Below are 16,321 nucleotides of genomic sequence, written 5' to 3'. Positions count from 1 at the left end.
TAAGAAATCAAACAGAGTCCTATAATTCATAAGCCTAGTTCACATGTCACGTAGAATCAGAGTTAAAAACAAACTACAATTTAATGTGAACCAGCTCTAGTGCACACCGCTGAAATGTTCTGGCTGTGCTCCTCTCCAGCTCCAGCTGCTGCCATAACACCAAGGTATTATAACATTTACTACCAAATTACTTCACAGGAGCATTCAAGTTTCAATTCTGTTTCACACATTCTGTACAATGTGAAGTACAGAGGCATGCAGAAAGTAGTGTGTGAAAATTGGTTCATATATGTAATTTTTTAATACAAGATACACAATATCTTGGAATAAACATATATAGCACCAAAGCTTATACGTTTTACCTGATGGTTAGCTAATCCTTTAGCAAACTTTGAATACCTTTTTCATCCAAATATAGATATTGGAAGACATGCTATCAATTTTCTGCTTTCTATTTTTAAGTTGTTGTCACAACTGTCAAGTGTTCCTTATAAAACCTAATTTCAAGGAAAATACAAAGCATTACTCCTTAGATTATTACATTTTTTAAAAATGTGTGTGCTTCTTACTTACTGACAGTCACCTCAAGCAAATCAGGGCAAGCCTGCAGACATTCCAGATGTCCAGAGTTTGATGTCATTTCACAAAGAACATCAACAAGCCGAATCGTGACTAGTGCTTCCTATGAAAAACAGGCAACATTTTGAAATCTCAGCTTTCACCTTCTTAAGAAGCAAATTTCTAGCACCTATGGAAGCAAATGCCTACTGAAATTGCCAGATGGTATTAGAGGATATTGCAAATGGTCATGGGGTAAGCTTTACTTGCAAACACAGTTCCTTGTCCCAATGTAGTATAAATGCATGATTATTCAAAACAAACAAAACTGCATGTTTTTTGGCACTGAAATTTTATTACCCTTGTGCAGAATTTTTTACAACCTTCTTTGGTACAGTGGTACCTCGGGTTCTATACGCTTCAGGTTACATATGCTTCAGGTTACAGACTCCGCTAACCCAGAAATAGTACCTCGGGTTAAGAACTTTGCTTCAGGATGAGAACAGAAATCACGCGGCAGCAGCAGGAGGCCCCATTAGCTAAAGTGGTGCTTCAGGTTAAGAACAGACCTCCAGAACGAATTAAGTTCTTAACCCGAGGTACCACTGTACTGATTTTTTTCTAATTCAAAAGCCTTGTAACATAGTCAAATGCAAATGAGCATATTGTACTACAAATATCCAATCAACCTCAGAATCACAAATACATAATCAAGAACAGAAATACTGCTGCAAGGGTGATACTCTAAAAACTAAACACAAACCTGAAATAAAGAAATACAGAAAGTCTCTAGCTACATTATTTTCAATATAAGATTGTTCTGCAACAGAATTAAATAGTTTGTGGCAAAGTAATTATATGTACATTAAAGTTCAATAAATATTCATTTGAAATAATTTGTAGTATTTGTGATTAGATAGAAAGGGAAATTATTGTCATTTGCATATTATTTATTCAACCTGAGAGCTGTTGCTTGGAATTGTCTAACTGCAGCTGGATTGATCTGCACCAACTGTGGTAATTGCAAATCATCATATACAGAAAACAGATTATATAAAATTTAAGACTAGAAAGCGATAATTATGGGCTACAGCGGCAGAGCCGTGTGTTATATTATGGCTTTCCTGAATAAGACAGGAATTACCCTTGCAACTGAAAATCCAGTCTATAAGATAGAGAAGTGTTAATGTTTGGATAAAGGTCATCATAAATTCAGGATTTTCTAAACTGCATGAACAAACCAGTTAACAGAAACAGCAGATCAATCTGTTCCTGGATTATATCCATTTGAGAAGATGATATGATTATATATTTTCCTCCTTTCCAAATATCTATAAAGAACTAGATTTCAGAAAGATATGGTTTCCAGCCTTCTCTTTTTCTTCTTCTTCTTTTTTATAATTTTTATTAGTTTCAATTCAATTTACAACACCAAACATTAAGACAACAGAAAAGACAGAACAAAAAAAGAGGGGGGGAAAAACAACAACAAAAACACAAAGAAAAAAGGTTTCCAGCCTTCTCCTTGACATTTTGTTCAACTCAGAAAGCTATTTTCCTTCCCACAGGGAAGAATTCAAACAAAGGAATCCCCCATTTGTAGCCTAAGAGAGTACAAGTAATTTTCAATGTGATCTAGCCACAAGTATTAGGACGAACTGTATCAGCTAATATATCAGCCGTGTGGCAATATTACAAGTTATTACTGGGACATGCATATCCAAACATCTCTGGTATTTCATGCACTTGATACTACAGACTCAATCACCATGATCTCATAAATTGGCTCACGCGCTGTTTGCCCACCCACAGAACATCCCTATTTGTTTCAAGACAGCAGAAAAATCCATGGATGCAGGTGATTTTTAACATTTCTTTTTTAAATGTCTGCTTTCCTATCAATAATGTCTCACAGGACATGTACGGAGCAACTGTCTGTAGTGAGCTGAACTGGTAAGTGCAAATGAGAGCCACAGAGCTCTAGATCAGATCACGTTTCATCAGGTTTACAACATCAGATAAAAATATACTTACCTCATCATCATCATTTGCTGCAAAAGCCAATATGAGCACGGCTTGACATTTCTCCTTAAAACAATTTACAAGAAATTTGGCTGTTTCTGCACTGATAACTGTATTGTTTTCACCAATTTCTGACTGTATCAATTCTAAAAACGAAGCCCTAGAATAAAAATGCAAGCCTTGCTTATTTACATTGAAGCATACCGAATGGAGGGCACAGTCAATATATTTAAATTAGACCACGGTTGCTAGGCCACCACAGATCTCCTGATGCCTCATGGAGTCTCTGACCAAAGAAATTCCAATCCACACCTTAAGTATGATTTTTACTCACCTAGTTATAAAAATGTTTATATACCACTACTCATTTTTTTAAAAAAATCAGAGTGGTTTACAACAATTAAACTGAAGTAAGAGGTAATATTCACTCAGTTTATCCTTCAGTCTATACCAGATGTGTGATATATTTCTTTTATTAAATTCAGGAAATGACCCATTTTTTGTTTTTCTTTCTTGTTTAAGACTACAACTCCCATAATCCTTGACCCCTGAAGATGCTGGCTGGGGCAGATGAAAGTTGTATTCCAAAACAGGGCACCAGGCTGGAGTCTGCTGCTCCAGTAGAATGAGCTGACAATTTTTGTCAGTATTGAACAAGTATTATGCTGGCCACTAGCAAAAGATTAACTACCAGGTTTCTTTGGTACATTCATTATACAATTTAGAACCATTGTGAGTATGTCAATTTGCAAACTGATCCTTATAACTTGAGCCCAATCATTTTGAACTGTGGGACATCTTCATAACATATAAGTCTGCATCCACCATTCCACATTTCAAGCATCCAAACATATCCATTCCATATATTCATTCTTTGATGTGTCACATATTATCTAGAGTATCTTAAATTAAGTCTCTTTCAATGATGTACTGGCAGAAAAATGTTTTCTGGCTCCTATATTTTGGGCCCTACCTCTCTGAAGAAGAAATTCCAAAATCTTTTCCCCAAACAATAACCCTCATTTTTTCCAAATTTAAAAGGTAGTACAGTTTGATATGATACATATCAATACTCCTTTAACTTCACAGGGAGTCAACTGCCTAGGTTACAGTATTCCCAATTCTTGTGTTACAAAATGTTAACAACCCCCACCCCAATTTAAGTTGTCCAATTATTGTTCAATTAATAAGATGCTCCCTTGAGACAAATCCTGATTCCCAAACTATATCCCAAGTCTTAAAACTTACTAGCCTGTAAAATGAAATTCTCTGATATTTCTGATATGAGGGGCTTTTAGAGGTTGGACAGAGCACTTGGTCCCTTCTTTGCCAGCCCCTCTGGGGAGTAAAAAGCAGACTAGTAAAAAGAAAAGAAGATGTCAAGCTAGAAACGCAGAAGGAGGCCACTCCACTGCCCCTTCTACTGCGTTCTGGCTGCTAGGGCTGCGGCCAGAAGTGGCAGGCTCTGTGTGAGGGAGCCCCCTGGCAACTTTTTATATTGTTGTTTGTTTGTTTGTTTGTTTCATAAAATGTATACGCTGCTTGATTTCTTTTGCCTGCTACTGCTGACAGTTCTACTGCTAGCACCAACAGTGAAACGTGATAACTGACAGCTTTGCTTGTTCCTTACAAAGCTGATGTAAAGTCTAGGGCCCAGGAACAAACTGTCAAGGTAACAAGCAAGTCAGAGGGTTGGGCATGGAAAGGGCAAGTACTGTGTTTACCAACCATTTATTCATGTATTTTCTTAAAGTACAACTAAAACTGTAACAAGGGGAAAGGCAATGGGCGGCAGGAGCTTAATCTAAACCCTGTAAAAATTATAGTTCAGGAGTGGCATCCTAGGGGTGAGAAGTCTGTTGAACCTTTTTTTCCTGCTCTAACTCTAGCAGGGCAGCTTTGGGGGACTGCAGCAAACCGCAACTACAACCGTAGTTCAGTTTCAAATTTAGGGTATGAAACTGACATCTTAAAACTAAAGAGTAACTTATACGTCTAAAAACCTCAGTGGAAGCTTACCACAGGTTCGACTTAAGGTTAAGTGCAGCATATAAACTAAATGGTAAGGGCAAGCCTCAAGCCAAGTTAAAAGCTCAGCTTTTGCTTCAGATTCAAAATCAGTAAAAACTAGTTGAGTAAAAAACATACTCACTTAAGACTGTAATCCTAACTATGTCTAATCAATAGGGCTAACTCCCATGTAAGTGGGGTGAGGAATGCAGAATAGATCATCATACGTTGTCCGCTCCCCAGAAAAAAATCCCGTCCACAGGGTGCTAATCTAACCTAAACCGCCTTTCAGGTTTCTGTTCACTAAATAGTGGTGCAGCCAGTTGCTGGCCCACATCTCCCTATATTTTTTTTAATGAGGCCTGCCTGATTTTGTTAAAAATATGTATATTGTAGATTCTGACCTATAATGTGCAACTTCTACCCCACCCATCTCCTTTTTGAAGAGCAGCACACTTGCTCTTTTCCATACACAGAATTTATGTGCTTGTTTGTGCAGATTGAGATATAAAAGAACACGGCACAAATGTATTGTCGCATTCATTGTGCACTTCCTTTGCAAGGTAGTGAAGCATATCTAAAGTTATTTGGTGCAAATCTGTTTTTTTTCAAATAGCTATTAAATGGCTGTATAAGTTGAGCCATAAAATACAACAGGGTGCGGTGCACTTATGAAATCAAGGCATAAGCATGAAATCTTGCCTTCATTTTCTCTTTCTGTGTGCGCATTTCTTACAGAGCAAGGGCGCCAACCTGGATTCTGCAACCCCTGTCTAAATCCCTGCCAGTTGTGGCTAAATTGTAATGTTAACCAACCAATTTAAAACCATTACTGACATAGAAACATGTATTTAGAGATTCTGTGCCAACTATGAAACCACACTTTTTTTTTCTTCAAATCATGTGAACAGGATACTCTATATGGAATGCTAAATGCTGAAACCCACATTGGTTTTTGGGGTTACCTTTCTTGATTGCTCAGTTTGGCATACATGGCTTTGACCAACTCGGGGCACTTCAGCAAATGGTTGGTAACAATCAAGAACCTGAAAGAGGAGGAAAAACAATAGGACAAACTGTTGTTGGTTGTAGGAAAACTGCAAAAGTTAGCTCCTTTGCACTGTGCAAAGTTACCGGTAGTTCACACAGGCATTTTATAATAATTGGTCACTAATCAAGTTACATTTCTATCAGTACCTGCTAAACTATATAAGAAGTAAACAACAACAACAAATTTAACTATTTTTTTCTTTGCAACCATGGACATCTGCAGTGCCGGATTTACGTATAAGCTAAACAAGCTGTAGCTTAGGACCCCACTCTCTTGGGGCCCCCAAAAAAATTTAAAGGGGGGGGGAAACTAGATGTACATTTCCAAAATATAAGATAAGTTCAACAATTACTTTGATCAAAGACATATTTTGTTATGTGCAAATGGCTTTAGATACCTATTAGGTCCATAAATTACCATATAGCATATATTCAACACAAAAAACCAGTGACAATTTGTTGTGGACAAAGGACAGCTGGACATATAAAGGGCCCCATTACCTTCAGTTGCTTAGGGCCTCATCAAACCTAAATCCAGCCCTGGACACGTGTCGTTAGAAATTCTAGCCTATAAATAAATTTGCTAATTGCTACTGCAATCCCTAACCTCCTAAATTCATGTAGGACCACGTGTGCAGCCTGGGAGTCATTTTAGACTCCTAGCTGTCCATGGGTTGCCAAAGCTTTGGTTCTGTCCGATCCAAAACACCAGGCATTCCACCTCAGACCCCTCAAGTATGCCAGCTTAGTGGTAGCATTGCAAAATATAAGAAATCCCCCCCCCCCCGCGCTTTCTGTCCTGGCTGGCAACACTTCAGAAGTTGGTCCATTGCGCCTCTGTTCCTTGACCCCAGTTTAAGAAGATTAAATAGTAAATGGTATTTTTTAAAAAATAAAATAAAATAAATGAATTGGATATTGTTCAGGCAGACTTAAACGTAATATAAAGTAAATGGGAGACACAAGAATACAATCATTTGTAAATGTCCAGAAGACAATAGGTTAAACATGCTAAATAGATAACTCAATTATGATACTGAATTTCATATGCACACAAAGAGTTGGATTAAATTCCCTGTCCCACGCAAGCCAGGACATCTTTGATAACAGAAGTAGGCAAATTCCTCTGTAGATTTTCCTAAACTACAAAAATGGAGATTCCCAATCTAATGTTCTTTCCGCATGCACCCCTTTGTCCAATGGATCATGCACTGCTGCGTAACAAACATTTGAAACCTTCAGGATTCAGTCTTGGACAAAGATGGAAAAAACAATCATAATTTTTTTTAGCTGTTGACTGTGAATTTCAGGTGACCAGGTAACCAAGCAGGCACTTGGTTTTTGAGACAGTCAGAACACTAAGGGTGCAATCCTATATATATTTACATGAGCATGAGCTCCATTCAAGTCATGTGCTATGATTTCGCTATAAACAGGAGAAGGGAAGATTTACCAGATTATAGGATTATTTCATCTCAAACCAAAATAGTTGCATTTCTTTAAGAAGCAAAATTACACCTTTTACAAGTAATAAATCTGACTGATTAAGAAAGGGGGTTGGAAAACAAACAGAATCACAACCAAGTTACACATTAAATCACAACCAAGTTACCCCCGAGGATGTGGACAGGCTGCTTGGACGCGTGAAACCAACCACCTGTCTCCTTGATCCTTGCCCATCCTGGCTAATAAAAGCAAGCCGGGAAGGGCTGGGCGATGGGCTCTGCGGGGTGGTGAATGCTTCCCTCTGTGAGGGAACATTCCCAGATCCGCTGAAAGAGGCAGTCATTAAACCGCTTCTTAAAAAACCATCTTTAGACCCGGCCAGTATGGCCAACTATCGCCCAGTCTCAAATCTTCCGTTCTTGGGCAAGGTGATTGAGCGTGTGGTTGCTGAACAACTCCAGGCATGCCTGGAGGATGCGGACCATTTGGATCCCTTCCAATCGGGGTTCAGGCCTCATCATGGGACTGAAACTGTCTTGGTCGCACTGGTTGATGATCTCCGGCGAGCTAGGGACAAAGGTGAGAGCTGTTTCCTAGTTCTGCTGGATCTCTCAGCGGCCTTTGATACCATCGACCATAACATCCTTCTGGACAGTCTAGAGGGGTTGGGAGCTGGGGGCACTGTCATACAGTGGTTTCGCTCCTTCCTCCTGGGCCGTGTTCAGAAAGTGGTGGTGGGGGGTGAGTGTTCAGACCCTTGGGCCCTCACTTGTGGGGTGCCTCAGGGTTCCGTCCTCTCCCCCATGCTTTTTAACATCTATATGAAGCCGCTGGGAGAGATCATCAGGGGGTTTGGACTGGGTGTCCATCAATATGCAGATGATACCCAGCTCTACCTCTCTTTCAAATCAGAACCAGTGAAGGCGGTGAAGGTCCTGTGTGAGTGCCTGGAGGCGGTTGGAGGATGGATGGCGGCTAATGGATTGAAGTTGAATCCTGACAAGACAGAAGTACTGTTTTTGGGGGACAGGGGGTGGGCTGGTGTGGAGGACTCCCTGGTCGTGAATAGGGTAACTGTGCCCCTGAAGGACCAGGTGCGTAGCCTGGGAGTCATTTTGGACTCACTGCTGTCCATGGAGGCGCAGGTCAATTCTGTATCCAGGGCAGCTGTCTACCAACTCCACCTGGTACGCAGGCTGAGACCCTACCTGCCCGCGGACTGTCTCGCCAGAGTGGTGCATGCTCTAGTTATCTCCCGTTTGGACTACTGCAATGCGCTCTACGTGGGGCTACCTTTGAAGGTGACTCGGAAACTACAGCTAATCCAGAATGCGGCAGCTAGACTGGTGACTGGGGGCGGCCGCCGAGACCACATAACACCGGTCTTGAAAGACCTACATTGGCTCCCAGTACGTTTCCGAGCACAATTCAAAGTGCTGGTGTTGACCTTTAAAGCCCTAAACGGCCTCGGCCCAGTATACCTGAAGGAGCGTCTCCACCCCCGTCGTTCTGCCCGGACGCTGAGGTCCAGTGCCGAGGGCCTTCTGGCGGTTCCCTCATTGCGAGAAGCAAAGCTACAGGGAACCAGGCAGAGGGCCTTTTCGGTAGCGGCGCCCGCCCTGTGGAACGCCCTCCCATCAGATGTCAAAACGATAAACAACTACCTGACATTCAGAAGACATCTGAAGGCAGCCCTGTTCAGGGAAGTTTTTAATGTATGATATTTTAGTGTTTTTTGGTTTCTATGGAAGCCGCCCAGAGTGGCTGGGGAAACCCAGCCAGATGGGCAGGGTACAAATAATAAATTATTATTATTATTATTATTATTATTATTATTAAATGCAAAATGGGGGTACCACCAAAAATGTCATTATCCATAACGCTTGCCCCATGCAATGACACCATTGCATTCTGAGTTTTTCTTCTCTCCACCAGCCTATGATAAGGAATGAGACATGAAAACTCACAGAATGACTTTACAACATGGCATAAGGGCTCCTAAATATTACAGATAAAAGAAGGCAAATTCACCAAGGGAATATGCCTTTTCAGCAGCATCCTCATGTTGTGCAAAGTATGTCCCTTGACACTCCAAATGGCCAGATCCACTTGTAGCCCCACCCACAAAGGCATTCTGTTTATATTATGCAATGTGGCCCAGCTTCAATGCTGAGAATAGGACCATTAGATGTGCTTTGCCCAGCTTCAGCACAAAAATCATTTCCACATGGTGTTTGTGATTATATTAGTCACAATTCCCATTCAAAAGTCAAATATAGTCATGGCTTTGAGAGAAAACTATTAAAAGAGTTCTTGTAGAATACCAGCATTGCTTCTACAGATGTCAAGTATCTGTTGCAACACTACAATTAAAGAACATTTTTTCCAGTGAGAAATAGCTATCAAACCCTCACTTGCACTTGGAACTTGTAACATGAGGAAACTCCAACTTTCCAGGAATTAAAAACAAATTTGGTCTTTTGGAGAGCACACAATTTTATAGGGGAAAAAATAAAACTATCCCTAAGTTAGGAAGGAAGGATTTTCAACCCGTAAGAGGGCTGAAAAATATTTTTACACACAGCTAGAGAATACTTTACACATTATAGCATAATGATTATACAATTCCATGACTCCCTTTTCAAACTTCCTCACAGCTTCTGGTCTCAACTACTGGCTTTCCATTCATGATTAGCTCCACAAGCTTGAAGTACCTATGAAGTGGGGAAGGAGAACCCTATTTCCTGGTCTTTAAACTTGTAGAAGTGATGTACAGAATCAGCTATACAGTTATACCTCGAGTTGAATGTGCTTCCGGTTGAGCGCTTTCGGGTTGCGCTCCGTGGCAACCTGGAAGTAACAGAGCGCATTACTTCCAGGTTTTGCCGCTCGAGCATGTGCAGACGCTCAAAATGACATCAGGCGCATGCACAGAAGTGGCAAAACGCGAGCCGTGCACGCACAGACGTGCCGTCGCATCTTACGTTCCGTTTGGGATGCGAACAGGGCTCCGGAACGGATCACGTTCGCATCCCGAGGTACCACTGTATTCATATAAGCTTATTCCAGTTAAGAACAAATACGAAGCAGGGCACAGTTTAGTTTCTTCTCCCCCATTATCCTCTCCTCCACCACAACTATATCAACAGATAAAAATGGTTCCTCCCCAAAGAATTCTGCTTTTTTCTGGACTTCGCATGTATAAACACACTTGGAATAAAGTTCTTGTTTCCTCACCTCAAAAGGGGTATTTCAAAACTGGAAAAGATGTAGAAAAAGTAAACCAAAATGATCAAGGAAAGGTTACAGTGTTGGGGGCTTACCGGTTGAGAGAGAAGGTGAGTAAGAAGAGATATGATAGAAATTATGCATGGTGTGGAGAAACTAGACCGAGAAAACTTTTCTCCCACTCTTATAATACTAGAATTTGGGGACATTTGATGAAACAGAATGTTGGAAGATTCAAAATGGGGAAAGGGAAGCACTTCTTCACACACTGTACTATGGAATTTGCCGTCACAAAATGTAGTGATGACCACCAACCAGGATGGCTTGAAAAGGGGTCAGACAGATTCATGGAGGTTTAGGCTATCAGTGGTTACCACTACAGTGGCTGTGTATTACTTCCAATATCAGAGGTGAGATGCCTCTGAATACCACTGCTGGGAATCACGAGTGGGGAAGCGCCCTTCTTGCAGGCTTGGCGTCTCCTACTAGCCATGAGGGCTGTGCACTAGGACCTCCCTTGTCAGAGCCAGTCTGCCTCTAAGACCGCAAGGGAGGACACCCTCAGGTCCTGCGTAGAGGCAGAGAGCAGGCATCTGCTTGGCCCTGTGAGACCAGGATGCTGGACTAGGCGGGCCACTGGCTTGATCCAGCAGGCTCTCCTTGGGTGCTCAGGAGGGAATGCTTGTTCTAAAATTATCTAAAGACAAATAATGCCTTTTCTTCAAATCAGTAATTTTAATATGACAAATGTAGCTGATTGAAGCTCACTGACAAACCCTTCCTTAATGGAGCACCAGTCCTAAATCTAGTCTGTAATTGAATATCCATAGTTTTTCTAAATTAGCTTTTATAACATATACTGGATAAATTATAATGCATCTTTGAAGCACTTTTCCCTATCCCAGATATACAGTATGTGTTTGCAGGTTCAATGTTTAAAATAGATAACATATGGTGTCCAAAGTTTTTTCTTTTCCCTTTTACAGGCAGTAGTTTTCAAAAGACACAAGGCTCTTCTCTGCTGTTGATTAGAGCAAACCAAAATAGAAAAAAATTATCTGACTTCTTGAAGACTTTTAAATTTTCCAGTGCCTAAGGCATGACTTTTCATCTGCTTGCGTGTAAAGAAGTGTTTTTTTATACGTAAAAGGGGGAGGGGGAGGGAAGGAAGAAATGCAACTCAGAGAAGCAGTTGGATCAGCTTACACTGCAGTTCATGACATTCCCATCTTATTTCTGCTATCTCCTCTCCCTCTACCCAGGAAAACATATGAGTAGATAACCACAGTAATGATTACAGGACTGGGATAATAAACAGGGTAGAAGACGACGGATATATATATATATATATATATATATATATATATACACACACACACACATATACACACACACACAGACTATATATCTATGATTTGGCACAGTATGTATTGCACAGAACTCACACTCTCAGTCAGCAATGCAATACATCCACACAAGAGCCTTGCTCTATTTTTTTATTATTATTATGGCCTATGCTAATCATTACAATATAAGGATTAGAGAAGCTGCCTTATAATTAACCACCCATAGGTGTATTTAGCACAAAACTATCCCCTTTACTATCTAGCAGCTATCAAAGATTTCAGCTAGATGCTTTCTCCACCCCTGATACCTGAGGTCCTTTTAACCGGATATATTGTGAATTGCTTCAGGAACACTTATATATGGAAAACCTTTTGTCTCTGACCAATCTACTTGCAAGTAAGCCACGCTAGGTTGCACATAATACAGGGTACAGCCAAGTGGACAGCATCCTATTTGCTCACATCCCTAAGCCCACATTTCTGCCACAGTGAGTTGTCAAGTATGACTCTTCAAGATCTACTGAGTCCCAAGACCCCTTGGCCAGGCTAACTTCTAAGGAGACCAAGTTAAATTGCTTTGTATTTTAAAAAGTAACCTGTATAACCATAGAATCATAGAATCATAGAGTTGGAAGAGACCACAAGGGCCATCGAGTCCAACCCCCTGCCAAGCAGGAAACACCATCAGAGCACTCCTGACATATGGTTGTCAAGCCTCTGCTTAAAGACCTCCAAAGAAGGAGACTCCACCACACTCCTTGGCAGCAAATGCCACTGTCGAACAGCTCTTACTGTCAGGAAGTTCTTCCTAATGTTTAGGTGGAATCTTCTTTCTTGTAGTTTGGATCCATTGCTCCGTGTCCGCTTCTCTGGAGCAGCAGAAAACAACCTTTCTCCCTCCTCTATGTGACATCCTTTTATATATTTGAACATGGCTATCATATCACCCCTTAACCTCCTCTTCTCCAGGCTAAACATGCCCAGCTCCCTTAGCCGTTCCTCATAAGGCATCGTTTCCAGGCCTTTGACCATTTTGGTTGCCCTCCTCTGGACACGTTCCAGTTTGTCAGTGTCCTTCTTGAACTGTGGTGCCCAGAACTGGACACAGTACTCCAGGTGAGGTCTGACCAGAGCAGAATACAGTGGCACTATTACTTTCCTTGATCTAGATGCTATACTCCTATTGATGCAGCCCAGAATTGCATTGGCTTTTTTAGCTGCCGCGTCACACTGTTGGCTCATGTCAAGTTTGTGGTCAACCAAGACTCCTAGATCCTTTTCACATGTACTGCTCTCAAGCCAGGTGTCACCCATCTTGTATTTGTGCCTCTCATTTTTTTTGCCCAAGTGCAATACTTTACATTTCTCCCTGTTAAAATTCATCGATCTCAGACAGTACAATTCTGCACCTGAAGAAATCCAGGTTACCATATCTAGTGAGGCCAAGATGCTCAGTTTAAGCAGTGTATATTTCTGGTACATGGGAAGAGGGCTCAAGTTGTTTTAGATGAAAAACAACAACTGAAGAAAGCTAGACACACACACACCTTCAACATTAATAAAATGTCCCATCCCCCCCTTTTTAAGGCCACTACTGTGCTAGAAAAAACAATTCCCTCACTTAAAACAACAGCATATACTATTTCCGTATATAGAGTATATCAGTCATCATTTAGGGAGGGAAATGCCTCTATGTAAGAAAACAAAAATGAGTATACTGGGGGGTTTGGGGGGGGGCAACGACTAAATATGCTAATAAATTTGAAACTAAGGCAACCACCACAGTATATCAAAGTAAAGATGGTATCTTGCCTTTCACATTTAAATATATAAAACCATGGCTAATTCTTTGAGAAGAATCTCAGAGACAGAAGACTTTTTAATAATCAAAATATCTGTTTCTGAGCACAATTCAAAGTGTTGGTGCTGACCTTTAAAGCCCTAAACAGCCTCGGTCCTGTATACCTGAAGGAGCATCTCCACCCCCATCGTTCTGCCCGGACACTGAGGTCCAGCGCCGAGGGCCTTCTGGCGGTTCCCTCACTGCGAGAAGCCAAGTTACAGGGAACCAGGCACAGGGCCTTCTCGGTAGTGGCTCCTGCCCTGTGGAACGCCCTCCCATCAGATGTCAAGGAAATAAACAACATCCTGACCTTTAGAAGACATCTGAAGGCAGTCAGTGTTAGAAACTGGGGTAGAAAAGCTAGGAGCCAAATGGCTTCTGGGACCTGGGTTGTGGGCGCCAAAACAGAATGTCTAGTTGCCACAGGAGGGTTCAGCAACACTTTTTATTTATCATTTTGATAAAAAATGAACTAATATGCATTTCACATAAGTGACACATTGTGAATATCACATTTTTAGCAGAAATTGTTAATACGTGTTTAATTTGGTGTTTACAATAAAAATATTGGTACCATACTTCAGTTTTCAAAACACTCTACTCTTTATTATTAAACTCCTTACCATATTGTCTATCCTTAACATACACTACTGTACAAGGCTTCAATGCACCTACATTTCAGTAGTCACTGAGTGTCAACCTGACACAAAAAATGGCACCCAGACTTTTTGAGGTGCTCGCAAATGAAGAATCTTTAGGCACAAAATGTGCCTGGTGCCCTGAAGGCAGCCCTGTACAGGGAGGTTTTTAATGTTTGATGTTTTATTGTGTTTTTAATATTCTGTTGGGAGCCACCCAGAGTAGCTGGGGAAACCCAGACAGAAGGGAGGCATATAAATTTAAAAATATATATTATTATTCCTTGTAAAATGCATTATGTACAAAATTATTCCAAAGCTTCTTTCTCACAGCAAAATCTAGCTATCACAACCCGTACCAAACTCCACTTGTGTCAAGTTGCTGAAAATCTACCTCTGTTATTCTTCCCAACAATACAAGCTCTGGAATAGGATAACTCCAATGCCCTAAGGAATCTTACTGATTCTGTAATGGCTTCTTCAGATACAGAGTAAAATAAACTTTCCATTTTAGATATTGCTTTTCCCTCTCATCTCCTCCCAGAACCATCTCCATCACTCAGCTGGGATCAATGTCCATTAGGTCCTCCTCTCCCTGAAATAATTTATTATAGCAGTTTACTAATTGGGCATACAACAAAATTCATCAAAAGGAATGATGGTGATGAATCTCGAGTTCAGGGTCCTAACACCGTAAGCAGCAAGGAGCTCAAGGCGGGCACAGCACTCGCCTCACTTTCCGCATTATTGTTTCTGACAGACAGAAAGCAGTCTGGATACTCATTGTGTCGTTCAAGGAGGCACAAATAAGTGTGAATTCAAATGATAATTGTTTTTCACTTCATGTATTAGTTCAAAAAGTGTGAATAAGAGAGTTTCAAATTTCTCACCATCCCTATCTGCAAGTGGTATTTTATTTTAGAGTCAAAAGAGCCCTGCAGACATGCAAAAAAAAAGCCCAACAACCTGCACATCCAAAAGGGTTTATCACATTCTCCTTCCTCCCACAACAACTTCTAGCAAGAGATGAAGAGTGTGAAATTATTGTAATTATGGCCCAGCTTGTTAGAAACACGTGACTTCTACCAGAGACTATGGAGCACATTGGGCATTCAGTTCTTTCAATCCCAGCCTTATTTTGGGCCAATATAAAGTTTACATATTGTTAAGTTCTCTTAGAATTAAAATCAATATTAAGTTATTACAATGTATTTACTAAAATAAGTTAAAAGCAAGCTGCACATCTCATCTGAGAAAAGACAACTATCAAAGACTTAAGGTAATGTATTGGGGAAAAGGAGAGGTATACAGACGTCCATTCCGATTCCGGGTACTTCCTGGATGCCTGCAGAACAGCAAGGGCAACGTTCAAGTTGCTTTCTTCCTGTAGTTCTCTTGTCCTCTCAGGGTTAAGACAAGTGAAAAGAACCATACAGCAATAGGAAACCACTTTCTCATCTTGATGTTTCAAGCAATTCCTCAAAAACAAAACGAAAAAACAGGAATATTTATTGTTCTGGATTGTTTAGGCTATGTACCAACAGCCAATATGTAATGCACCCAACTCTTCAAATGGTGATGGGTATTTACTGAATCTAAGAATGTTGGAAGGGACTTTGGGGGTTATTTTATTCTAATGGATATCCCCAATTAATACCTCAATGTGTAATGCAATCAATCAATCAATAAAATACCATCCGAAGATCACAGGGTGGTTCACAACATAAAAATACAAAATAAGAACACAAAATACTTAATAAAACAAAAACAAAGAAAACAAACCAATAACCCCACTCCCACAAATACATTTAAAAAGCCATAGAATGTAAATCAACCAAAGGCCTGTTTATAGAGAAGTGTTTTCACTCACACATCCATCCATCCAAAAGTTTACCTGAGACTAGAAAGGTCAGGATTGGTTCCTGTCTGGTTATGCTAATCTAAGAATTGCTACTGAAGCAAGCAAGCACTGAAGATGTATTATTACGTCATCCTTTTAACACCAATTGCTTTGACACTCTTTGGAAACAGAGAGGGAATTCATACAAAGTTAAGCGCTTATGTTTATATGAATGGAATGGTAACTAGAAATGTTTAAATTCTGATGCTGTGTACAGTGTTTTTTACTTCATTGTTTGCTACCTTGCCCTCACAGTTTTGGGAAGCAGGTTAGAGTTGTG

The 16,321-nt window shown here is 40.6% G+C and overlaps 1 protein-coding gene across 1 annotated transcript in view; it reads right to left on the bottom strand.

The window, feature by feature from the left end:
- Nucleotides 1-16,321, bottom strand: part of ATXN10 (ataxin 10) — a 72,691-nt gene that overhangs the window by 25,874 nt on the left and 30,496 nt on the right. The window contains exons 5-8 of the mRNA XM_081005581.1: nucleotides 15,455-15,619; nucleotides 5,556-5,636; nucleotides 2,593-2,740; nucleotides 574-682 (exon numbers count right to left, since the gene is read on the bottom strand). Of these exons, the coding sequence (XP_080861707.1) occupies nucleotides 574-682; nucleotides 2,593-2,740; nucleotides 5,556-5,636; nucleotides 15,455-15,619 (503 nt within the window). The remainder of the gene's footprint in view (nucleotides 1-573; nucleotides 683-2,592; nucleotides 2,741-5,555; nucleotides 5,637-15,454; nucleotides 15,620-16,321) is intronic.

The sequence above is a fragment of the Podarcis pityusensis genome (assembly GCF_964106645.2).
Source record: "Podarcis pityusensis genome assembly, chromosome: 5".
NCBI classification, from domain to species: Eukaryota; Metazoa; Chordata; class Lepidosauria; order Squamata; family Lacertidae; genus Podarcis; species Podarcis pityusensis.
This window is presented reverse-complemented; position numbering and strand designations above follow the sequence as displayed.